This window comes from Trachypithecus francoisi, unplaced genomic scaffold (genome assembly GCF_009764315.1).
Source record: "Trachypithecus francoisi isolate TF-2019V2 unplaced genomic scaffold, Tfra_2.0 Lachesis_group16, whole genome shotgun sequence".
Classification (NCBI taxonomy): domain Eukaryota; kingdom Metazoa; phylum Chordata; class Mammalia; order Primates; family Cercopithecidae; genus Trachypithecus; species Trachypithecus francoisi.
The window spans coordinates 70,894,945-70,921,266 of record NW_022681461.1 but is presented as its reverse complement, the minus strand read 5'-3'; the positions used below and the strand labels follow the sequence as shown (position 1 = coordinate 70,921,266).

At 43.7% G+C, this 26,322-nt stretch overlaps 1 protein-coding gene across 14 annotated transcripts in view; it reads right to left on the bottom strand.

The window, feature by feature from the left end:
* Nucleotides 1-20,058: 20,058 nt before the first annotated feature.
* TNC (tenascin C) overlaps nucleotides 20,059-26,322 on the bottom strand; it is a 98,720-nt gene continuing 92,456 nt past the window's right edge. For all 14 annotated transcript variants that reach the window (XM_033237654.1, XM_033237656.1, XM_033237658.1 and 11 more), the window contains 2 exons: nucleotides 23,845-24,008; nucleotides 20,059-20,789 (listed from right to left, as the gene is read on the bottom strand). In XM_033237654.1, the coding sequence (XP_033093545.1) occupies nucleotides 20,679-20,789; nucleotides 23,845-24,008 (275 nt within the window). In that variant the 3' untranslated portion in view covers nucleotides 20,059-20,678. The remainder of the gene's footprint in view (nucleotides 20,790-23,844; nucleotides 24,009-26,322) is intronic.

Sequence of the window (26,322 nt, the reverse complement as noted above, 5' to 3'; positions counted from 1 at the left end):
TTTATGGCTGCATAGCATTCCATGGTGTATATGTGCCACATATTCTTTATCCAGTCTATTGTTGATGGGCATGTGGGTTGATTCCACGTCTTTGCTATTGTGAATAGCGCTGCAATGAACATACGCATGAATGTAATTTGTAGTATGATGATTTGTATTCCTTTGGGTATATACCCAGTAATGGAATTGCTGGGTCAAATGGTATTTCTGGTTCTAGATCTTTGAGGAAGCCACATCTTTTATAAGCACATTCTCACAACTGTGTGGAACAAATAAAAGCTCAGAGATGAAAAGATGTGTCCAAGATAACATAATGTAATGGTGGTAAAAATCGTAATAATGAATTAGAATTTTTCTCTTTTAGTCATAGTTTCCTGGCAACCTCCTACCTCCTTCAAGTTCATTATTCCAGAGAACAGGTATTGACCTCCTTAGCAAAACCATGTCCTTGCAAACTGTTTGTGTGTGTGTGTGTGTGTGTGTGTGTGAGAAGGAGTTTCGTTCTGTTGCCCAGGCTGGAGTTCAGTGGTGCGATCTTGGCTCACTGCAAAGTCTGCCTCCCAGGTTCACGCCATTCTCCTGCCTCAGCCTCCTGAGTAGCTGGGGCCACAGGTGCATTCCACCGCGCCTGATTAATTTTTTTGTATTTTTAGTAGAGACGGGGTTTCACCATGTTAGCCAGTATGATCTTGATCTCCTGATCTCGTGATCCTTCCCCCTCGGCCTCCCAAAATGCTGGGATTACAGGCATAAGCCACCACGCCCAGCCGCAAGCTGGTTCTTATAGAGAAGAAAATAATTTGCTGAATTCATTTATCTCTCATTTATCACATCAAATGCTAAGCCCAGAGGACTCCTCAACATTTACCTCTGTATACCATTAAGGCTCAGCATGAGGTTGGCTCAAGCGGTATTAGTCAGGGTTCTCCAGAGAAACAGAACCAGTGGGAGATATATATATATATATATATATATATATATATATATACACACACACACACACACACACACACACACACACAACGGAAACAGAATGCATTGAATATTCAGAGAATATTCAGAGAGAGAGAGAGAAAGGGAGGGAGAGTTGAGGAGGTGTTTAATAACTGGCTCACATGATTATGAAGGCTGGCAAATCCCAAATCTACAAGGTGGGCCGGCCCACTAGAGACCCAGAGAAGAGTTGATGGTGTACCTCAAGTCTGGAGACCATCTGCTGGCAGAATTCCTCCTTCCTCAAGAGAAGGCAAAGTTTTTCTTAAGGCCTTCAACTGATTGGATCACCCACATTATGGAGGGTCATCTGTTTTACTCAAAATCTACTGATTTAATATCAATCTTATCTATAAAATAGCTTCACGGCAACATCCAGACATGTTTGACCAAATATCTAGGTACTGTGGCCTAGTTACATTGACACATAAAATTAGCCATCACAGCAGCCTAGGGTTTTATGGAAAGGAGAAGGCAGAGCAGGAGAAAAGAGAGGACGGAACCATCCTGTGTTCTAGTTTGTAACTGCCTGGGCATTTGAACAACAAAGGAAAAGTGCTTAAGATAAATGAAACAGGCATCCAGAACAGAGGGTGGTTCTTCTACTCTGCTTGGGGAGTTGCCAGGCAAAGCCACTTCACAGGATGCTGCAGTAATATCAGGCAGCTCCCCCAAAGAACATGCCAGTGTAGTGCCTGCCACGCCAAGGAAGGCTCAAGTTTAGCTTTCTCAAACTGCTCTTGGTTCCTGTGTGCCGTGGACAAGACCTAGAAGCAGCTGAGAGCTTCTGGGGTATGATGCTCATTAGAGGGTCTCACCATAGCAGGGCCAAAGTGGCTCTGTAGTGAAGGCTGCACAGACTACAAACCATCTGACCTGAGGCTGAATGGATTCACGGAAAGTCCCCAGAAAGGTCTGGAAGTAGTGTGGCTGAGTTAGCCAGGGAGCACCTAGACTTTGCCCAAAAAGAGACAGCAGACTCTAAGTTTCATCTGCTGAAGAGTTCAGTTGCAAACACTAGCAGGGCAGATGCAATTAGATCAACAATGTTCCTTCTGACACCAGCATTCAACAGGCTCTGTGACTCAGGGCTCCAACATACAGAAGGCACCAAGGAGAGGAGTTGGTGATGGCCGGAAGAAAAACCATAGATTGGACTTTATTATTTTTTTTTTAGAGAGAATAAAAAGTTCTTAAAGGAACTATTTAAAATTATTGGCTCAAACTAAGAATAAACTATATAGAATTCATTTTTATTTTTTTTACTTTTTATTTTTGAGACAGGGTCTCACTCTTTCACCTAGGCTGGAGTGCAGGGCATTATCACAGCTCACTACAAGTGATCCTCCCACCTCAGCCTCCCAAATAGCTGAGAAAGGAGATGCATACCATCAAGTCCAGCTATTTTTTATTTTTTTATTTTCAATAGAGAGGAGGTCTTGCTCAGGCTGCTTTCAAACTCCTGGGCTTGGGCAGTCCTCCCACTTGGACTCCTAAAGTGCTGGGATTATAGGTGTGAGCCATTGCACCTGGCTAAACCATATAGAATTTAAAGTCCACACTTTATTTGCTAACTGAAATGAAGACTTAGATTCATTAGACAAAGCAATACATATCAGAGTTGAAGTGTGGGTACATTTGTGAACTTGTCACACTGTTAAGTGGTAAATACAGAAGTTTGAAAACCAGGTCTTTGTAACTTCAAACCGAACTCTGTGCTGTCTCCTGTACAGTGTCATTGTGCTAAACTGACAGTCCCCAAGAGCCTTCATCACCACTGGCTAACCTGCCTCAATCCTGTTCTCTAGCCAGGGCCTTCTGAGGTTTCCTTAAAGTCAACTTAGGCTAACAGGTAAAGGACACTTTCATCACTTCTTTGTATGACCCACTGCTATACTTCATAACTTTTATTTTGAGAAACTTATAAAAAATACAGAAAAGCACTCATAATACGATCAATCACACATATTGCCACTATCCAAATTAACAAATGCTAATATCTTATCATATTTCCTTCTAGCCTTATCATATTTTCTTCTGATGTTTAAAAACATCAGGAAAACATTGCAGATGAAAATACTGTTTCTTTTGACCATGATCCCTGGACTCATTTTCCTTCTGCCTTTCCCAGAAACAACCAGGTTCATAATTTGACATGGATTCTAGTTCATTAAAAATATATAGTTTTATGCACACAAATCACACACATGCATGCATCTATGAAAAATACAAAACATTTTGTGTGTTTCAAAATTTAATGGCATCCAACTGCATTTGCATTGGTCATTGCATTTTTCACTTAATCTTAGCTTTAAAGACTACATGTTAATGATTCTAGTTATTCATCTGCTACATTTAAGTTGATCTCCTATTGATGGACATTTGATTGTTTTCAATTCCTTAAAATGTATAGCTGTAATTCCAGTGGACATCTCTGTATATGTTTCTATGAACATCTGTATGTGTCTACCTTTGGTATGCTTCTGGAATGGGAAAGGCTGGCTTGCTCATACCTGTATGAGGTAGTTATCACACTAGGAGCTTCATAATTTGTGTATGTCCCTGTCTGTCCACCTAGAGTTCCTTGAGGTCAGGGGCCATGCTTTATTCACCTCTGTATTGCCAGTGTCTGACATATGATTTTGAAATAAATGAATAAATACAAGCAAAAATGAAATGCCTGTATCCCTCTCTGATTTCACAAAACAGCTTCATCCTCACCCTGGCATGATGAGAGTAAAGGGAATTCCCTTCTGCAACTTACTATGTGCATTACTCACAAGATTGCATTTAATGACCACAACTTTCTGAGATGTACCACTTAACAAGTGAGGAAACTGAGGCTTAGAAAGGTGAAACATTTGGGAAACTGAGGCAGATGGATCACTTGAGGTCAGGAAGTCAAGACCAGCCTGGCCAACATGGTGAAACCCCGTTTCTACTAAAAATACAAAAAACACACAAACAAACAAAAACAACAACAACAACAAAAAACAATTAGGTGGACATGGTGGTGTGCACCTGTAGTTCCAGCTACTCAGGAGGCTGAGTCAGGAGAATCACTTGAACCCGGTAGGCGGAGGTTGCAGTGAGCCAAGATCATGCCACTGCACTCCAGCCTAGGTGACAGAGTGAGATACGGCCAGTAAGGAGTAAGGGTGAGAACTGAACCCAGACCTGCCCAAATCCAGCACCTACGGCCTCTCCATTCTTACTTGCTACCTCTCAAACCACTGGACATGTGCTGTGGAAACATTCTGATCTTTTGCCTTCATAAACATGACTTCAGCTTGAACAATTCTCTCCCCTTCGATACAATTTTTTTCCCCTCAGAGTCTGGGGAAATTACCTTCATTAATTATCTCACAGCTTTGACTAATTAACTCACATCCTTCTCTCTTGTGCTTTGAGTCTATGTGTTAGAATCCTAAAATGTTAGCAGGATGCTTTGGTATGAGTGAGGTCAACCTCTTTATTTTAGAGATGGAGTGGATGACACATGGATAAGGAGACAAAGTGCAGTAGAAGCTGAGTCAGCCCCGGGTCTCCTGGGACTGGGTCTGGTGCCCTGTGATCAGTCTTTTAGATTATCTGATGGAACTGGCTCTCCTTTGACAGGGAGGAGAGATGGGTAACGTAGGGTTTGCCTTCTTACTGATATTCAGAGTAATAGAGAAGAGACTGAACAAGGATCAGGGTCCAGGAACCAAGGAACATTCTATCAGTGAAATCCAACTTAGAAAGCACTGGATAGAATCTCCAAAGGATGCTAAATTTGCTGGACTAAAGTCAGAGGAGAAAGCAGGCTTGACTGCAGAAGGAATATATTAGTCAGGGTAGGCTAACTGCAAACAGCTCCATAAGCTCAACGGCATAACACTACAAAAATGTATTGTTTGCTCATTGCTTCTGTTGTGTTTGATCTCTGCTCTGTGCAACTGTTCAAGAATGCTCTTTCCATTTTTGGACTCTTCCCTCTCCAACACGCAGTCCATAAAGTCAGCACCAGCAAGTATAGGAAGCCCATGGTGAGTCCAGGTGAGTCTGGGGTAGAGCTTAGACTAGAGTAGGCATTCCTGGTTTCATGTCCAGTGACTGGTATTTCTACCACACCATTCTGCCTCTCAACATCTCTGCTCCTCAGATTGCTCCTCTCTGAAGTGGGAATTATATAGCCTGCTCTGCCTACCCCTAGGGCTGTGAGTTCAGGTGCTAGAATTGTTTTTGTAAATGGGTGTATATTGTGCAAATATAAGGATGGCTGTGGTTTCTTTTTTACATGACATGTAGCCAAGCATCCTGCTCGCCCCTACCTGGTATCTTTTCCTCTATGGCTTTGAAAGTAGAAGACAAATTTGAGAAACATTCCTTCATAAATGGGAAGATAGCTGCGTTGTGTCCTGTCAGGACTTAGTCTGTGGCAAAGGAAATATCTCCTTTCAGGCGGTGCCAGTGGACCCATGTTATGTGTGCACTTTGACACTGAGGGTCAGTTCCTACCTTTCCCAGGCCTTCCCACCTTCAGCCATCAAGCTTATATCTTGGTGGCCAGTCACTGACCTTGAACCTTGGCTGCAGCACCATCAGACCCTGGCAGGGTAGTTGGTTGTCTTGAGCATGGAATTTGAAATCCAGTAACTCTGGATTAAACCTTCATTCTAGAGTTTAGTGGCCTCAATTTCCTCATCTATAAATGGGGGGAATAACTTATAAGGTAGTTTTGAAGTCTAAGTGAGCTCATTATGAAAACTGCTTAGCAGACTGACTGTAAACAGACAGCATTCAGGAAAGTTGTGGTTATTTTCATGCCATATCCAATGTGCTAGAGATGAGTTCTGGGTTCTTGCATAATGGTTGAGTCAGACCTGCATCTTGTGGCTTCCCTGTTGGCCCTGTTTCTATGAGCAGCCTTCTGGCTCAGTGTCCCTTTCCTGCCAGTCCCAATTCCTGCCCTAAGCCTTAGTCATCTTAGTTGAGACCTAAAGACTATGTAGCCCTGGTGAGGCCAGATCCTATGCCCCCCTCCAGCACTCTCCAACCCTGTCTGCTGGATTCCCATGGTGGGCTCCATTACCTTGACCACCTGGGTACTGAGGACTGAAATGTAAAGCTTTTCCTGAGGCTGTTCACTGTTTGGCCCACATAGACCTCACTGATTTGGTCTCCTATGGATCTCCCGGTTCTCACTATGTAACCACAGTGAGCTTCTGCCTCAGCTTATCAGGCCTAAGGCAGAGCCTGAGACAAGGGCTTAGGAGGTGCCCCAGGATATAGGGGTGAGGGACCAGGAGTAAGGGTAAGACAGGGATGGAGGAAAAGCCAATATGTGATATGCTCAATTTGTTTCTGCTCTGTGCAACCATGGATCCCCATGAGGCTCCCTCTAAATTGTCCTGTAGAAGTCTGGGACATTCGTCCACTGGTCTTCTTCCTCACTAACTGATGTTCCACTTTGAAAATATTTCTGGCTCAGATCTGATACTCTTGAGAAAGCCCTAAGGCAGAGAAGTGGAGAGCCTTAGAGGCACATGCTTGAAGGAGAACCTGACCACTGCATCGGCTCTGAAACCAGAGATGATATGGACATAAAAGTGTCGGCAGAAGCCATTTTACTTAGCAAGATGCTTCCTCCCCAGGCTTTGTGCATTAACTATGCCACGGACCACATTGAAGGTCTAGGTTCATGTTACCTTTTCAGAGAGGTCTTTCTTGACCTACTATTTGTAGGTGCCAACCTGTGGTTACTCCATCCCATGCAATTTCCTTCCTGCCGACCCTTTTCTAGAAGCCTAGCTAGTGATGCTTAAAATCTACCAGCCCACAAGTGTATCTAGGTCTTGGGATAGGTTTAAACAAGACATACACCAGACTTGGACTGGGGTCATTATGTAAAAAGAGGTGCCGAGTACAGTGGCTCAGGTTTGTAGTCCTTGTGCTTTGGGAGGCCAAGTTGAGTGGATCACCTGAGGTCAGGAGTTCAAGACTAGCCTGGCCAACATGGTGAAACCACGTCTCTACTAAAAATACAAAAAAAAAAAAAAAAAAAAATTACCCAGATGTGGTGGCAGGCACCTGTAATCCCAGCTACTCAGGATGCTGAGGCAGGATAATCCCTTCAACCCAGGAGGCGGAGGTTGCAGTGAGCCGAGATGTCCCCATTGCATTCCAGCCTGGGTGACAGAGTGAAACTCCATCTCAAAAAAAAAAAAAAAAAAAAAGAGAAAAAGAAAAATAAAAAAGAGGTGTAAGATGCCAATGCCAGTCCAGTTAGCAGGTGCAAAAGGAGTGCTAAAGCTTGGGTTGATTATCAGATATTAGAGTAGAAGATGTCAAGAGGTGAGAGGAGCAAATCAGGAGGCGACCAGACAGCTTGGTGTTATTTGCAGACAATGTTGGGCTGATAGGAAGCTCTCTTGGGAATGGAAAAGATGCATCTTCTGGTCCTGGTTTAGGCCTATGTAATAGCACTTCTCTGTATGAGGTTTTGCTCCCTCAGTGTGGCCATGGAAAGGTGGGAGAACTGACCACTTCCTTACACAACTCAGTGAAGATATATGTCCATCTGGTTGCAGTTTGTTTCCAAACTCTGAAGGCAGCGAGACTCTCAGACCTGGAAATAGGTTCTTCTGAGTGTTGCTGCAAAGAAAAATGGCTTCAGTAGACACTTCGTATGCAGCTTTCAGTGGCCCCTGGGATTCAGGAGACTCCGAACTGGGAGAACAGCAGAGTATGCCTTCTGTGGACTACAGTTTCCAAGCTGCTGGTGAGAGCCATTTCTCTATCAGGCCAGCTCAGCAAGACCTGCTTGTCTGAATACAGTGTGAGTCACCCTCCAGACTGTGGTCAGGAGCTGAGGCTGCAGATTTCCCTTTACAGTGACCTCATAATCTCTGTCTCAATTCCCCCATACTGCAGAAAAAAAAAAAAACTGCATTCTTCAGGAGGAGCCTGCAGAATGATGTGCCTGACTTGTAGGCAGAGAAGACATTTGGGTGCTTGTCCTTTCATCCTGTAGGTTTGTTTCTCCTTCAAGCAGAATTGCAGCATGAAATGACCTCTCTTCTCAGCTTTTTCCCTTGCTGCGGTCAGGTTCTGCAGTTTCTGGTGGTGGAATTTCCATGGTAGAAGGAAAATGGGATTTACTCCTTATCATTACCATTGGTATCCGAACTGTGTGGGCTGACTCTTTTGCACCATTAACAGTGTATTGATTATGTTCATAGCCATCTTCACAGCTCCCAGATGACGGGGTTCTAAATGAAAGCGCTCCATTTTAATCCTAATTGTATTAAGTGGTGCATGTCCTCAATGGTGTAGTTTTAAAATCAACCTCTCTGTGTCACAGTTTCCTTCTTTGTATATTGGAGATTATAATACTACTTGCCTGATAGGATTTTTGTGAGGATTAAGTGAGTTTTTACATGAGAAACACTTACAAAAGTGCCGGCATATGTCAGGAACTGTGATAAGTGTTTGATGTTATTACTTTTAGCATCATCATGCATTTAAAGATGGTAAATCTTAGGAAAAGAAGTCACATATCTTTTTTAAAGTGGTAATCTGTAAGCAATTTCATGTTTTTAATATTCTTCTATAGTATGTTTTTGCAGAAGGATTTGCAATGGTTTATGGAGTAAAGAGAAAGCAAGCTTCAATCATTGGGATGAAAAGAGAACAGAGACCATTGGGAGAAACTAGAACAAATTATGCCATAGACATAGATGTGATGATTGGAATAAGTGGCCAGTGAGTTTGTCCTTACTTTCCCTGCAGCTAAGGAGCTGGTTGACACATATTTCACTTCCTGATTACAGCATCAAATATACACTCATTTGCAGAAATAAATTCTTTGGGGACTTGGTGGGGCAGATACTGTAGGAATCTACCATGTGGTTCCCTTAAGTATAAATGACTTTGAGTACAGTTTATTGTATCTCCTTGTTTAGTTTTACTATGAATAGCTGTTAAAGATGTGAACCTCTGGAAGATCAAGGACTTTGCCTTATGGAATGCAAATAACCAAAGTAGAAATCATAGTATAAATGAAACACAAATACAAGTGTTGGCTGCAAAGTGCTATCTCATACTTAGCAGAGATGTACTTAAATCTTACATTTGCTTCCTTCCCTCTGTCCTCAAACTCCTCCATAAAGCAACTGCATGACCCAAGGCACTTGACCTAATCTGTCTGCTCTTCCTCCTAAATTAACTGAGAGCATTCATACTAGTTCCACTTATTAAGCAGCCAGTCAAATGGTTATTGATCATTTATGTTGTGTGAAGGATGTTTGTAGAGAGTCAAGGGAGATACCATTTACTGGGCACTGATTATATGCCAGACACAGACTGGGACACTTCATATACACCACTGCATTTGTTGCAATCATATGAAATAGTTATTATTTCTGATTTATATATGAAAAAAATTGTATCTCAGAGACATTGTGTAATGTGACCAAAGTCACATGGCTACTTTCATAGCAGAACCAGGACTTCAAACCACCTATCAATTAATTCATTTGTTGACTTTGCATATTGCTATCATCTTTGCCAGGTACTGCTGATACAAAGAATGCTAAGGAATGATTCCTGCCTCCAACACACCCTCAATCTGGTCAAAGAGGCAATTTCCTGACTCCATGCCCAGAAGTCTTGGGTATAGCCCAATCTCAAGCCTTAGTTTTGAAGACGTGTATTACATGATATACATCCAGCCATTTAAATTTCATTTGAATGCCCTTGGGAATTATGTGGGGAAAAAGAAAAGGATTTAGTGGTGACTGAGGCTGGGGGCTGGATGCTATCATAACATAATATCTCTTTTTACACTAAAGGTCTCCTTTACAGGGATGAAGTCTTTGAGCAAGACTCTTGTAACTCTCTAAGTAAAGTTTAGACAGGCTCATCTAAAAGTGAAGTTTTGCCTGGAGCAATCTCGTGCAGAAATTATCCTGACCGAAGAGGCAGTGAGATTCTCCTGCAGTAGAACATGGCCAAGGCTGCAGATTTCTTTTCCAGTAAGGTACTTGCTTTGGAGAAACTAATTAAACCCTGAATTTTTAGAAGGTTTAGAATTTTGTCAACTTGCAATTATGGATCCTTCCCAGCATGTTCCCCGAGGGAAGGACTCTGCCTGTGCAGAGGAACAGTCGGCACTTCTGTGTTTATTCCCCTTTCTGTCTCCCCCAGGAGTCATCTTCTTAAGAATAACATCTGTGTTTTGTGGTGTCTTGACTCTTTCATGATTGTCCTTCCTTTTGTTGCATTTGAAACTCAGGCTGGAGACTGAAAACCTGGAATAGAAACGTTTTTGACAGCTTGCATGCAACAACTATCTCAACAAGAGGTAAGCACACTTAAGGGCTGGAGGGAACATTACAGTACTGCTTTATTCAATGAACTACCCCCAAGACCTAGAGTTCTTCCAATATCTTCCAGTATAACTTCTATAACAGCTTGTTTGTTCTTTGCTTGGCTTTGGTTATTCAGAGTTCTTTTCTTTTTTCATTATTATTATTATTATTGAGACGGAGTCTCGCTTTTTCGCCCAGGCTGGAGTGCAGTGGTGCAGTCTCAGCTCACTGCAATCTCCACCTTCCAGGTTCATGCCATTCTCCTGCCTCAGCCTCCCAAGTAGCTGGGACTATAGGCACCCGCCAACATGCCTGGCTAATTTTCTGTATTTTTAGTAGAGATGGGGTTTCATCATGTTAGCCAGGATGGTCTCGATCTCCTGACTTTGTGATCCACCCGCCTCGGCATCCCAAAGTGCTGGGATTACAGGCGTGAGCCACCGCGCCTGGCCCAAAGTTCTTTTCTTATTGGAGTGCAGTTTGTTCCCTTATAGATTTCACCATCAGATCCTAGTTCTTTTCTGTCACACAGTAGAGTATGTCTGGTCTCTCCTTTCCATGACAGATGTTCAGAGATTTTAAGACAGAGACTATGTCCCTGCTTATTATTCCATTTTTCTTTCTAAAGAGGTGGAGTTTCTGGTTTCTCACTATCCTGGTGGTCTAAATATGCTCCATTCTAGGATGACGAATATATTAGTAAGACACATCTATTAATTGAGTGGAAACTTCTTTCCTGGTAGGCCTGGTTGTGACCCCTGAATCCTTTCCAATAACTTCCAGGCAGTTACTATACATTTATTTCTTAATAAAGAGATCTTATTTGTGCAACTACTATGTTCAAGTGCTATGCACTGGGGATGCAGCATTGGAGATGGAGTGCTGAACACCGCAGCCTGCTCTGGAGCTAACCAAGACTTACAAAAGAAAGGTGAGCACTGAGTTGAAGCCTCTTTGATACCTTTGAATGTGGCTTTTTGGTGGAGACACATTTTTCAAATCTGACTGATGCTCACCTGAAGGGTGTCCAGGTGGAGAGTGGTCCTCAGCTCCTGCTGAGCTGGGTCTACTGTGTCTCTTTCCCAAACCACTTTCATACCCAGAAGATCTGCTCTGCCTTGTTCTTTGCTGGCTGCTCAGAAGGCCCTGGTGGTAGAAAAATACATGAAAAGCTGATGCCTCTGGCGATAATCAAAGCTTCATTTTACACTGGGAAACAGAGGCCTTTATTGGAGAAATTCTTGAGAACATAATCAAGTGAATCCAGTGTAGCTACGCTCCTACAGTACCTGGGGAATTCCCCCTTGCTCTCTCCCCCCATCATCTGAGTAATCTATTTTAGTTAAAGATGGTAAATCAAAGCCTTGAAAGGTCAATTAATTTTGCCCGTTTCCCACTGATCCATGAGAAATGGTGATTCTCAGTGTAGCTGGCTGGTAGGGACCTCTGTCCTAAATTGGGAGAATGCTCTCCAAGAGACCACGTATGAAGTCCCTGGAGAAATTATTCTGGTTGGAAATATAACAGGTTCTGTTTTTGAAAAGACTGATATTTATGGTATTTTTTTCTGTACATATCCTGCTGGATCTCTCAGTTGTCAAACAATCTCTGTCCATTAACTTGTCCTTCCTTAGCAGAGGCTGCGTCTGTCAGTTCTGGGTAGAACAATTCCTTTGCTGTTTCTTTAAATTACATTCTTAGGCTCCTATCTGTTGAGTTCATGGTGTGGGTGAGTGAGAACTGAATTCGAATCTACAATGATTACCTGGTGGCTTCAGGAAAATCACTTCCTTTCCGAGTTTGTTTCAGCTTTAAAATGATGATCTGGGAATATAGTTGGCACTCAACAAATTAAATAGACAATAAGTGAAGCTACAGAAGGCTGCATTCTCCTCTTAGGTCATATATTCAGTCACCATGTAATGATTGAGGAATAATAGAACAGGCTCTGTTCTGGGTGCTGGGGACACGACAGAGGCGAAACACACAAAGTGCCAGCTCTCATGGAGCTTGACTCCTAGAAAGCATGCACATAAATAGGTAAGCCAGTAGTGTGTCCGGTGGAAAATGCACTATGAATACTGGGAATGCGGAGGGTTGTGTGTGTGTGCATGTGTGAGTGTGATTTTACACGTATAGGTGTGATGTGTGTGTGTTTATGTAGGATGATGAGGATGGTCTTACTGAGGAGATGACATTGGGGGTGCCTGAAAGAAATGAGAGAGTGAGCCATGCATGTGTTAGAGGAAAGAGTATTCCAGGAGAAGGGTTTGCTGTGGGAGTGTGCTTGCTGGGTTTGAAACAGCAGGGAGGCAGCGTGCCTAGAGTATCAGGAGAGAGGGGTTGAGGTCAGGGAATATAGGCCTTGGAGGCTACTGTGATGTCTCAGGCCACTTTCCTCTGAGCCATAAGGCCAGCGTTGGAGGGGGTCAGCAGCGGAGTGGTAGATCACAGCTCAGCGTTCCTACAGGATCACTCTACAGCTCTTTGGGGGCAAAGAGACTGGCTCTAGGAGGCAAGTGCTAGGGACGTAAGGCCCTTGACTTTATTCTCAATGTTGCACAATCTGCTTAGAATAATCCAAAAGGATCACCACCTAAACCAGACTTCAGAGATGAAAAGGAAGACAGAAGCAATAGCAACAGGAACAAGTGCACATTTTTAGATGTGCCTCACCCTGTGCTAGTGAGTTAAGTGGCAGGGAGGGAGGATCAAAGTCTTCTTGCTAAGGGGCCAGAAACAAGCCAAAGGGACAAACACAGAACAACAAAAAATGTGCATACTGGGCCTTCACAACCAACAATGTGGGGCTGGCAAATCAGGTTAATGAGTGACGGGGCATGGATATGATGGAGGCCTTAAACATGTTAGACAAAGGCTGGTAGTCCTTGAACTTTAGAACAGGCCAACATTAGAACTTTAGAACAGTGCTGGGATTACAGGCGTGAGCCACTGCGCCCAGCCACAGTTGCTTATTTTGACTACATGTGTGTGGTTTTATTTTCCTGTAAATTATTGACATCTACGTTACATCCTGGTGGGACTGAAACTTTAGAAAGGCCAGATACTCCCTGTGTCTCATGTTCCTGTCCCCCCACCCCAGTGTACATCTGCAAGAGGTGATCAGTGAGGCGGTGGGGTGGGGGTGCTCATTTTTGTGTAGCAGATGGGGAGTCAAGAACATAAGAGGAGGCCTGCCAAGTTCCTTCCCACTTATGGGAAGGGTTCTAGCCTCTTATGGAGAGAATAATTAGCATGAAGGCAAAGTTGTTTACCTGAAGGTGTCTATGAGCCTAAGAAGTCCAGTAGTCATCTGCCCCAACCACTTCAACACATCTACCAGGAGTGCCCTCACGAAGCCGGGTGGAGGCTGCCATCTGCTGGTTGACTTGAGAATTTTTTTACCCAAATGTTTGTCTTTCAATTTTTAGGGAGAGAAATCTGTGTTGACAGCATTTTCTCAAGACAAGATGCTGTCCGTTTTCTCTTTTAAACTATCACAGATTCTTATCAGAGTGGGTACTCTTCATGCTCATTTTGACGGATGTTCAGAAGAATTAAGCAATTAGGCCAAGATGATTCCGTAACTGGAAAACATGGGATTTGAGCTCAGCTGTCCCTACAAAGATGGTGACTGTAAATAAATTGTTATAATCACATTGGCTTTGCAAACTGCAAAGTGTTATGAAGGAACCAGTAAATGGCAGATGCTCTGAGTGTCCTAAATGGAAGAGTGGATAAGAGAATAAATGTGCAGATGGATGTTCCTCAAGGCATTGTGACCTAAGGAGTCGGAGAACCCAACTTTGACACTTGGAGGCTGAGTGAACTTGGGGGAAGTCATTTCACTACTCTGAGAAACAATTTCTTAACCTATAGTTGCAAATGTGCGGGCAAATGTGGGAGCTTTTTTTTTTTGACTGAGTCTCGCTCTCTTTCTCAGGTTGGAGTGCAGTGGTGCAATCTCGGCTCACTGCAACCTCTGCCTCTTGGGTTCACGTGATTCTCCTGCCTCACCCTCCCAAGTAGCTGGGATTACAGGCATGCGCCACCACGCCCGGCTAATTTTTGTATTTTTAGTAGAGATGGGATTTCACCATGTTGGCCAGGCTGGTCTCCAACTCCTGACCTCAAATGATCCGCCCTGGCCTCCCAAAGTGTTGGGATTACAGGCGTGAGCCACCGCACCCAGCCAGAGCTGCTTATTTTGACTGCATGTGTGTGGTTTTATTTTCCTGTAAAATATTGAAATCTATGTTATATCCTGGTGGGATTGAAACAACTCTCAAGAAAGCCTTTTTCTACTTGCTTTCCAGAGATTGTAATTCCTTTGGGAGCTCCCTAGGGAGGGAAGAGGATAAGGGGAGTGAGCCCTCTGCTGCCCAAACCTGGGCAGCAGGCACATGCAGGGCATCCCTGGTACCCCACGGAGGCCGGGGGGCAGAGGTGGCCGGGGGCAGGTGCATTTGTACTGAGGAAGCAGGCTTTCTAAGGAGCAATTTTGAGGATGCCATCTGGGGCTGAAAACTCTTGGCAACTCTCAGCTGAGCTCCAGTACCCCAAGCCTTCAAGGCAAGGGCCTACTTCCACCCTCACCTCTGCTCCCCGCGTCTTCATCCCTTGTGTCCAGCCGCGTCTTCATCCCTTGTGTCCAGCCACAAGCCTTCCCTTGGCCTTACCACCATCCTTCATTTCTAGCCGCAGTCACCTTGAAGGAGGCGTCCTGATTCCTTCCCCACCCTAACCTACAGCTCCAGGAGTTAATGGGCCCCTAACTCCAGTTTCCCACATCCTTAACTAGCCTGCCTCCATGAAAACTGACACCCACATCCAGGAAAAATTAACTATAGGAGTTGAGCGCTGCTCAGGAACAAGGGTGGGGACATAGAGAGCTCTCTGGGGTTGTAAGTCCCATGAGTTTTACTTTCTAAATATCTCTCAGAACCATAGCTCTGTCTACACGACACCACACTTAGCCAAGTTCTGTCACCTTTCACCTGGATTCCTACAGTAGCCTCCTCACAGGTCTCTTCCCACTTTACACCTCCCAGCCAAAATCCAAATGCAACAAAAAAGGTGACTTAAAAAAAACAGATGTGATCACAATGCTCTCCTCCTGAAAACTTCTCGTTAGCTTTCCATTGTATTGGAGAAAAAGAGCAAAATTTTTATTCTGGACCAGGAAGATCTGCATGGCTGGGTTCCTACTGACTCCTGAAACCTCATCTTCCACGATGCATCTTTTGCACCTATGCCTCTGGCTTTCTCTGTGAACAGCATGACAGCCACAGGACTATAGAGATAACTGCCTTCTGCCTTCTGCCTCTCCCGCTTCCTTCACCTGGTTAACTCCTACTAGCTCTTTGGATCTGGGTTCAAATGCCTGTTCCTCAGAGAGCCTTCCTTATCAGATCCCCTTTAGACGTCTTCATAGCTTTTTATATTTGCTTCTAAAGCACAGCCCTCAGTTTGTAATCACACATTTGCTTGTCTGATCATGTGTTTGTCACTGACCTCTCCGGGGCACAGAGGCTGCACGGAGGCAAGTAATGTGGTTGTTTTACTCACATAGTGCTGAGCATAAGCGGAGAGGTGCTCAACACTGATTTTTCAGTGAAAAGAGAACTGAGAATCTTAGGAGAAGGGGACCGATGAGCACAGCCCACAAGGAGCTCTCGGATTTTCCAGGCTTAGGCAAGGCATGGTGGGAAGATCAGCTGGGGTGGGGCAAGATGAGAATGGGGAAGGAATGGGCTGTGTAGCCAGCTGTTTTGAGAGCATACAGGTCATAGGAGGCTCAGTGAGGAAGAATCTGCAAGATGTGTCTCCTTCTGGAGAACAGACAGTCATGCCACACTGCAGAGGAGTGTGCAGCCTGGGTTTTCATCAGAATCTCCTGCCCGGTTGCTGTGGTGCTTGGGGCAATCCCCAACCTCCTCTGGACTGCTGCTTCCTCAGAAGGAAGGAAATGAGCACGAATTCAATGCAACAAATATTCATTGAGCACATCTTCTGTGCCTCCTTAGGGTTTCTCACAGGCCCACCCTGTGTGACCACTCTACTTTAATACTGCAACCCTGTCCCCTTACCCTGGTCCCCTTTGTCCTTTTTTCCCACAGTGCTTGTTACCCTTGAATATACCATTTAATTTGAGCGTTTATTACATTCATCGTTAATTGTTTTTTGTTAGAATATAAATGCTGTGACCGCAGGGACCTCTTTGTCTTTTTTTCATTGACAAATCCACAAGGGAGGTGCTCCACAAGCATTTGTGAAATGAATAAAGTACTGTTTTCCATATAGTGTGGCTTGTTTGAAATGAATAAGATATCTTCACTGAAAAGAACCTGGATTTTGGAATCAGGCAGCCTGGCTGTGAATCTTGGTCTGACCCCAGTGGTGTGGCTGCGAGAAGCCATCTGACCCCTCTGAGCCCTAGTTTTCTACGTGACATGGAATAGTTTGATTTGTCTCACAGGTGACTGTGATGCTTAGAAGACTTTGGATATTTAAAGTGTCAAACACAGTTCTGGGACTACAAGAGGGTCAGTAAATGTCATGGGCTCATGGTCTAGGGAGGAAAGTGTCAGCCAAGGTATCTGGCTTCAAGCACCTGAAATAATCTAGGACTACCTAAGCAGAAAAGGAATTTTCTGAAAGGATATCAGGACACTCATAAAACTGACAGAAAGTTTGAAGAAGCAGGCACAGAAAATTATCAGGAACCAAAGGAAGCCAGGTAGCAGGAACCATCAACCAGTCTGCCTTTGTCACTGCTGGAAATAGCTGTCACCATTAGAGAGAGACATGGCTGTACCCTCCATGGTGCTGGGCCACAGATCCCACGGATAGATGGCCCCATTGCTAGATTCTATGGGGGAGCCAGTCTCCTACACTGTTTGTTTTGCATTCCTTGCCAAAGGTTAGAAGTCCCTCTGTGGGCATCCAATTGGCAAAGCCCAAGTTATGTGCCCATGCCCTGGCTATCAAGGGGAGGAGGAAAAGAGTATTTTCCTCTATGGCTTCCTTGCTGGGAGGTAAGGTTCTCAAATTTCCTAAAACTGGAAAGGTGTTTGGATGCTGGGAAGTCATTAAAAGACCAATAATTACTATAGGAAGAGAGGAAGTAGAAATCATAATGGATAAGGCCAGCAGGCAGCTCTAACAGTGGCACTCAGTGCTCCCAGGGGTGGGCGAGCCTGCCGGGGTCCCTGAAGAGAGTTAAAGGAGACAGGCTTTTCCAAAAGGTGTGGGCAGGGTGGAGTAGAGCCACAGAGGCTAGCACACGTCCGCAAGTCTAGCAGCAGCTAGGGTGCCATGACCACTCCTAGGCTAGAGGGAGCAAGTGAGAGAGCAGCTTTCTAAACCTGAAGAGAGAGTTGCATGGAGACAGCCAGTTGACAGTGGCTATGGCTCTCTTATATAGATGCTGACAGCCCACTGTGATGCTGTATAGACGGAGCTGGGCAACAAGTGCCCTCAACCACCCCCACTCCTGGCCTCCTCCCTTCAATGTCCTGCTGGCTCTTCCCATTTTGACATCCACCTGGAAGCTGGGAATCATTGATGCAACCGAAATAGGGTGGTCTTGAAGTGCACAGAGCAGGGAGAAGGGGAGCAGATGAGAGAAGGAACAAAGGGAAGGTCGAACACCCCGGAATTTACTTCCTAATAGAGGTATTTTGACTGTTTCATGGGGGCAGGGGTAGGGCCCAGCTTTGAGGGTGAAGTGGAATTTTAAGAGAACTTTCAAGATGGAGGAGGTTTCCTGAACCAAGCCACAGAGCCAGAGGTTGAAGGACACGTTTGAGAAATGATTAGCTTACACGAGAGACTGTGGTCTTTGAATGCCATGGCCTCAGACCCTGTTGCCTGCCCTGTCCCCATTTGGGTTATTACTGACTCCTGTTTGATGTGGCTTCTTCACCAATCCGAATGTGATTCTTGTGTGGCTTGTGGGGAATACCTTCAAGCTTAGGTACATCCACAGTTCTGTAGAGAGGGTAGGGCTTGGGTTTAGAGACTTACAAGTCAGCAGCCAGTGGAGAGGTAAGCCTCCAACTAGAGGCCTGGTTGCTACAGGGAGCCCGTTTGTTTGGATTTATACAGCCAGGATAGCGTTGCTATGGCTGAACTGCATTCAACAGTTCTTATGATCTGGAACAGCACATTGTGTATATAACATGACAGCATTTATTAAAGCAAGATAAACTCAGCAACAAAGGATATGGCTGAAGCCATAAATTCCTCTGATCCTTGCTCCAGAGCCATCACATTCCATTTGAATGAGGCCTATCAGCCCAAACTTGACTTATTTTATTAAATAAGTCAATTTTCTGAAAATCCCTAAGAGAGTAAACTGGGAATTACTCTCCCCCCATACACCCTTGTTTCAAAAGAGAAATGCTATGCGTTGAGAAGTTCTGACTCACTCTATTTGCTGAGGACTAACACACCTGCCATCCGGACAATGGGTTCCCCATCACTAGATGTGTTCAGTCTGAGTTCGGGAGAATATGGGCTTGCTCCCTTTTTGGAGACTGCAATGTAGGGAAGAAGGCAATATTCCTAACAGACATTCTTCCTAGTTCTAAGAGTTCAGGATTGTAGAAGCCTGAGGAAGCACTCAGTTGAACTTCCCCCCATATCCCACTCTGCAACCTTCACTCTCTTGCCACAGCACACATTTCCCCAAAGAAGAAGAGATATAAGGGACTGGGAGAGAGCAGGAGCATTGGAGCCAGAAGAGCTGGGTTTAAATCCAAGTTCTATTATTTCTTGAGTAGTAACCACTATCAAGTCATTGAGTTCCTATGAACCCCAGTTCATCTCATGTAAAGTGATAATGGTGATAGCTAACACGTACTAGCACTTAATATACTCCAGGCACCATTCTAAGGGCCTCAAATGGACAACATAATTGATTCTTCACAAACATGTTCTGAAATAAGAAGTATGAGTATCCCCACTTTACAGAAGAGAAACTGAGGCATAGAGAGGTTAGGGAACTTGGGAATGGTGGAGCCAAGAATTGAACTCAGGTAGTCTGCCTCTGGGGGTCTTAGTCCATGTGTGGTAACAATCCTTACCTCAACTATATCATAGAATTTCTAGGAGGTTGCATTAGAAAATGAGTATAAAAGCATCTTTTAACATAATCTATTAGTGTTAGAAATACTAAGATGCTGAATCTCAAGTTGTAAGCTTTTTTTTTTTTTTTTAGAGACAGGGTTTCCCTCTGTTGCCCAGGCTAGAGTGCAGTGGTGCGATCATAGCTCACTGTAACCTCGAACTCCTGGGCTCCAGCGATTTTCCTACCTCAGCCTCCTGAGTAGCTGGGACTACAGCTGTGCACTACTACACTTGGCTAATTTAATTATTATTATTATTATTATTTTGTAGAGACAAGGTCTCACTATGTTGCTCAGGCTGGTCTCAAACTCCTGGGGTCAAGCTATCCTCCCACTTCGGCCTCCCAAAGTGTTGGGATTACAGGCATGAGCCACCATGGCTGGCCTGTAAGCTTTTCACAAACGTGTTCAACTTTGCTTATAAAAGTGCTTTCCTCCCTTCCAGTCTTGAGTCTCCTTTCCACCCCTCCTGCTTGACCACCACCTCTACTTACCTTTCCTATCCTAACATTCCCCGCTTTGTTCAAATGATTGGCTTTGCTGAAATTCAGACTCAACAAATTAAAAGCAAAATAACAAACTCAAAAGTAATTGTGCTTTTATTAAAAAAAAAAATACAATCAGGTACTGTCCAGAAATGTTTTGGAAAGAAAGATCTCTTGAAAAACCCTTAGTTTTCATCACCATCATCATTATTATATTAATAATATTAATCATATCCTTAAAATGAAAACAGTATTGCTTTTCTGGTTTCTGTTGTATGAAATGTAAAAAAAGGGACAGCTTCCAATGACACATTTAATCTTTGCTAACAAAAATAATGACAATTAATTATATAGCTTCATGTAAAATATGGCTGGTTCTAAAACAAACTACCCCTGTACATCCTACCCCTCTCCCATTCCCAGAGCCACCCAAGAGAAGTAAAAAACTATTACGATGTTGTCACTGGAAGATTTTTGCTGAATCAAACAACAAAACAGAAATATGTTGGAGACTGATGTCTTTGGTGCAAAGAAAGAAATCACAGAGGAGGTGAGGCCCGTGCTGTCGCCGTTGGCCCCAGGGATCCATGGTCAGCTTTGACTCTCACCAAATGCCCAGGTGTGGACCGATGGTTGGGCTGGTTGTATGGATGCTTTGGTAAAATCCTTTCCTCGCTCTGGGCCTTACTCCTCTCTCACCCAGTGGTCCCTGGAATTTATGCCCGTTTGCGCCTGCCTTCAAGATTTCTGAAGTTGCTTGGTCTCAGTTTCATCTCAGCAAACTGGATTGAGTGTTCATGGCCCTTCCAGTGGAACCAGTTAACGCCCTGTAAAAAACAAACAAACAAACAAACAAACAAACAAATAAATAAATAAGAAGGCCTCCATGTTGGTTACTGTTAGGCAAGGTATTTACTGATGATTGCTATTTAGTCAAACTAAATGAGTTCTGCTTCAATTTGACCATTTGGTATATCACAGCTGCCTCTTGCCTATCTCTGTTGGTCTGGGTTGTGAAAACTTTCAAAGGAACTGGCTGAATCTGACCCAAGTTTTCACCTGAGTCGAGTTGCCTGAGTTTGCATAGAACTTTGGTTTTCCCTCTTGAAGCAAAATGGTAGCTGATGAAACCTGCCATCCTTCAGAATAGGTTCTGAAGGAATTCAGATCATGATCAGAAGTTCTAGAATTGAATAGCTATATACAGGGTGTATGTGTGTGTCTGTAATTCACAAGATTCCTATGGAACATTTTAATAGGGGTTTGATATGGAATAGCAGAAAGAACATCAACAAAACACAGTTTTACAACTTGACATACAGGGTTAAATGTTAGTGCTCTTACTTGAGAGATAAATAGTATTAAACAAGTTCTCAATATTTTCTGAGCCTCGGTTTTACTATGTTTTTTTTTTTCTTTCTTTCCTAAGATCTGACAATGCTAGCCTTGAAAGATGAGACGAAGATTAAATGAGTTTGTAAAGGAGCTATCACAGAGCTGGGCACATCATAGGTGCTTGGTAAGGATTACTTCCCTAGTCTTAAGTAGGGGGAAATATCCTTGAAATTTTGGCCAAGGCTTTCTACAAGAAAAAATTGTATTTGCGTCTTGGCATCCAGGTTCCAAGTTTGACTCTTTAGCGAAGTCTGCAGATGGTAGAGTCCACCCATGAAACCCCACATGGCCCCTTGCCCCACTGTGGGGAAGTTAATGGCTAGTGAGATGGGAGAAAAATAGAGACACTTTATTTGCTTCTAATTGTTTGGCATTCACTGACATGGGCAGTTTCTGAGTCTTACAGGGATGTGAGGTTTAAGAATGGCTCATTCAGTGGCTCACGCCTGTAATCCCAGCACTTTGGGAGGCCGAGGTGGTCGGATCACGAGGTCAGGAGATAGAGACAATCCTGGCTAACAAAATGAAACCCCATCTCTACTAAAAATACAAAAAATTAGCCCGGTGTGGTGGCGGGCGCCTGTAGTCCCAGCTACTTGGGAGGCTGACATAGGAGAATGGTGTAAACCTGGGAGGCAGAGCTTGCAGTGAGCCGAGATCGCGCCACTGCACTCCAGCCTGGGCAACAGAGCGAGACTCCATGTCAAAAATAAATAAATAAATAAATAAAAATAAATAAAAAATAATAAAAAAAAGAATGACTCATTCATTTCATGGGCAAATCCGCTTGTAATCACTCAGTTACAGTGAGTATGGTAGTCCAACAGCTTGGTGCACACACTGCCTGCCTTTGCCCTGGTTCTTTCCTCTGATAGTTCAGGGATGGAAGCCACACCTTCTTGTACTGTGGCAGGCACTAAAGCCAGAGAGGGAGAGTGACTTCACAGAGGCCACACAGCAGCGGGAGCAGAGCCGGAGCTGGGGCTCTGCTCCTGTGGCTCCTTTCCGTGTCATCTCTTTCTTCTTCCATAATTGAGTGGAAGGATGGAAAGAGAGGCTTGCTTTCTGACATGTAGCTTGCTTTTTTTGTTTTTTTCCTAGAAGAACTTTGTATTATACAAGTATTTTGAGACAAGGCAATAAAGATGATAAAATAGTGCTCAGAATGGAAATATTGATGAAGTAACATAATAAGATGGAAACAACACAGGACTGCTGTCAAGAAATGTCCTGTGACTCTTACCTCCTCTGTAACACAGGCATGAAAAACCACGTCCTAATTCCCACGCAGGGTAAAAGTGATAAGCACTTGAGGTACAGAAGGTAAGAGTGCTTTGAAAAGTGCCAGAAATTATGTAAGGTAAGGTCTACACTTAAGGTCGCAGGTGTCATTTGTTAGCAGTTAACTAGAGCATAAACACATGTATCAAAGTTACTAATATTGAAAAGCAACATGTCCCAACATCTGCTGTATGTCAGGAATCACTTGTGGAGTATATCAACCCCCCATCCCCACCGCAAAAGCACAACAACAAAAATGCAAATATGCAAAAAAAAAAAAAAAAAATGAGATGCTATGTCTTTCCTGAGATCATTGAATCAGAATCCCTGAGGTTATCATAAAGTGGAATTTGGCCCTTTGCATTTTTACAAAGTCCCTGGGATTCCAGTGAGCAGATCTCATAAGAATCCTTGCAATCCAGGGATCAGTGTGGTGTGGCCTTGAGGGAAGACCCATCCCTCCTCCCTGTGATGGTGACTAAGTTCTGTAGAGGGACCTGGGCAGGAGTTTGGTTATGATTAAGTGGTTAGTCCCAAGCAGCTTTATACTTTTCAGGAATGTGCCAGTGTAGGCAGGGTTCAGAGTAAGGGAGATTACTGAATTTGATCCGTTCGCCTGTTTCTAAAGGGGATCAAAAAAATCTGTTTCTGTGATTGCAGAACAAGAGCTAGAGGTGTGTGTGGTGCAGGGAAAATGTGACAGGCTGGAAGTGGGGAGAGCTGGCTCTGCTCTCAACTTCACCCTGTGACCTCAGAAAAATCAGCTTTTTCTGGGCCTTGGTTTCTTCACAAAAGGTGGTGATTTAAAGTCTGTGGACTTCATTTCAAGGTATTCTTGGGATTCCAAAGGTGCCCCAGGCCAGGGGTTCTGTGTCATCAACACTGCTTCGTCTAAACAGCCTCCACTTTTATCTGCTTTACTTTTGGGGTTCAGACAGAGATTTTGTCTGAGCAAAGCGTTCTGTTCTGGAATCCATTTGACCAGTGTTTGTCGTTGGGATCATCAAGGGTTAGCCTGTGCTGTTTCTATTTTACCTGGCCTGCAGTGTCCTTGAGAGTGCTCATTGTCTTGGGAAAAACATGTTGTCATGTAAGTAGGGTTCCTGCCTCCTAGTCTCTTTTAGGATAGGGGGTTAAATTGTACTTCCATCAGCCGCCTCCTGCTTCCCAAGCCTGGCCTGCTCTGGGCCCTCACGGTCCACTCACCTGACTGTGGTTATTGTCCCCATATCTCCCCATCAGGTTGACACGGTGACAGTTCCTGTACCAGAAAGCCCCCTTGTATGACAGAGCACAGTTGGTGATGGCTGAATCCGTGTCCTTGTCGAAGGTGGAGAAGGACCTGCCGTTATGGTAGGCCATGGAGTCACCTGGGAGAGGCAGAAAATAGGTACCTGAGAAATCCCAGCTGAAATTTCCCTCCTGGACTGTAAAGGGCAGAACCAGAGGTGACAATTGAAAGATTCTGGGAGTGGGACTGGCCTTGAACATTGAATGCAGAGTCAGCATTGAATGTGGAACTGAATGGGACATGAGTGTCATCTCCTGTATTTATTTCCGACAGAAGCAGCGTCATGTGGTGGGAAGAGGGCTGTAGCTGGCTTTGGAGAGTCCTATCTTTTCACTTGCACAAGTCAAGCCTTTTGTTGAACCTCAGTTTTCTCATCTATACAATGAAACTAGCACTTTGATTCTATATTATACTGAGCAGTGCCATTGTGACAAAGGTGTATGCTAAACAGGTGGCATGGCATACAAATACTTACTTTGATTGTTGTTATTTTTATGACATTTCTGCATTCCCTTTACATAAAAGATCTCAGAGAGTAAGGTGAGAAGTATGTATTTAATAATAGTATGCTTTTCTCCCACAGACAAATATTTATTAGTCATAATTAAGTTCTGCAGACATTAGATGTCCCTAAATAGCCTCTGTATCACAGAGCTACTTTTTAAAGTGTTTATCAGGCCAATGTTCCGTGATTCTTAGACAAGAAGCCCATGTACATGTAGTACTATTTGGAAATCTAATTTGTAATTTAATTTATTGAATTTCTGAAGCATTTCAGTGCCATTGCTTTGTGCGTTTCCTCACTCCCAACCCAGCAATCCAAATGTTTTGTTGTGCACAAACATTTCAAGACTCCGAGGCATTCTACTGTGATAATTTGGAGCAAGTTGTCGAAGGGACCCAGACACCTTTTTAAATGATGATGCTACCCAGAGCATGAGGACAACACGTAGATATTAATGAAACGGGATGCTTTCCTGCAGAGGGCATGGGTGCAGCCAAATCATGCAAGAAAATGCAGCCTTACAAACGTTATCTCAGTAAAGAGAAATATTATGGCTCATTCCTCAATGGAACTACAAAGAGGAACAGAGGTCACATTCCTGCTGCTTAATGAATTTGCTTACCCTATAACATTATTCTTCTTGCCTGAAGCCATCTCAACCAAAGAGGTATTTATTTCCAGGTAATAAAATGCCAACATTCTTTGAGGGATTCAAGAACTAAAGCAGTGTTTGCCCCTGGGTGTCTCTCTTTATTACCACTAAATTGCCATCTCAAAAGAGCTTTGTGCCTCCTTAGGCTCAGCCTGGCTTTTGGCAACCTTTTATCTGGCAACCTTTTCACCTTATGGTTATTTTCTTTCAGGGCTCAGGGAGGTTGGAAAGTGCCAAGCACTTGTCTCTTCTGCTCTCACAAACATAACAGAAAGCCACTGAAAGTGGGCACGGGTTGCATGGGGGTGGTCCACACTCTCAGTCCTGACCCTTCTTTGTCACCAAGAACACCATCGGATGCAGTTTTCTGCAGCTGGGCTTGCATCCACGTTCTACAAGTTGTTTTACCTTGGGCAAATCACTGAGCTCTTCTGAACTTCTTTCCTCTTCTGTATAAAAATAACATCTTCATAAAATGGTTTTATGAGGAATAAATGAGAAGAATGCAGGTGGAATATCTACAAAAGAGAATGGTACCTAGTAGGCCTTAATACATGTTGTTTCCTTATTTATTTCTCCTCTTATGTGGAGCCAGGAAACCACACAAAACCACTTCAAGTCCAAGAAATCTTCAAAATCAGAATGAACGTTATGAGCCAGACAAGGAACGAAGGGGCCACTTGAGAGGCAGTGACCTTCTATTCATGAGGATGCAGGTTGAGACTAGATGATCACATGGCAGGAATGTCTTGGAAGAGATTCAAGCAGTTAGGTGATGGAGTGGGTGGTTTGCTACTCAAAGTGTGGTCCACAGGCCAGCAACACCAGCTATATCGGCATCATCAGGGAACTTGGAGAAGATGCAGAATCTCAGCCCTATCCCAGACAACCTGTGTCAGCATCTGGACATTCACAAGATCACCAGTGGGTCCATATGCCCAGAGTAAATTGAGAAGTGCTGGATTGGATGAATATTAAGGCCTTTGGGGGATTTTTTTTTTTTTTAATCAGTTTACAACTGATATCTAAAACTGGGTAAGGAAGACACACTTTTTTTTGAAAGATGGTCATTAGAAATCAATCCTGATTTCCCTGATTCCCAACCTACTCAATGTTTCAGGATCCAAATATCTACCCAATACATTTGAATTGCAGGGTTTCTGGATTGGCACTCAGTAGGTACTCAAATATTTGTTGATTTAATAAATGGCTGGATTAATGAGGAAGGAATGAAAG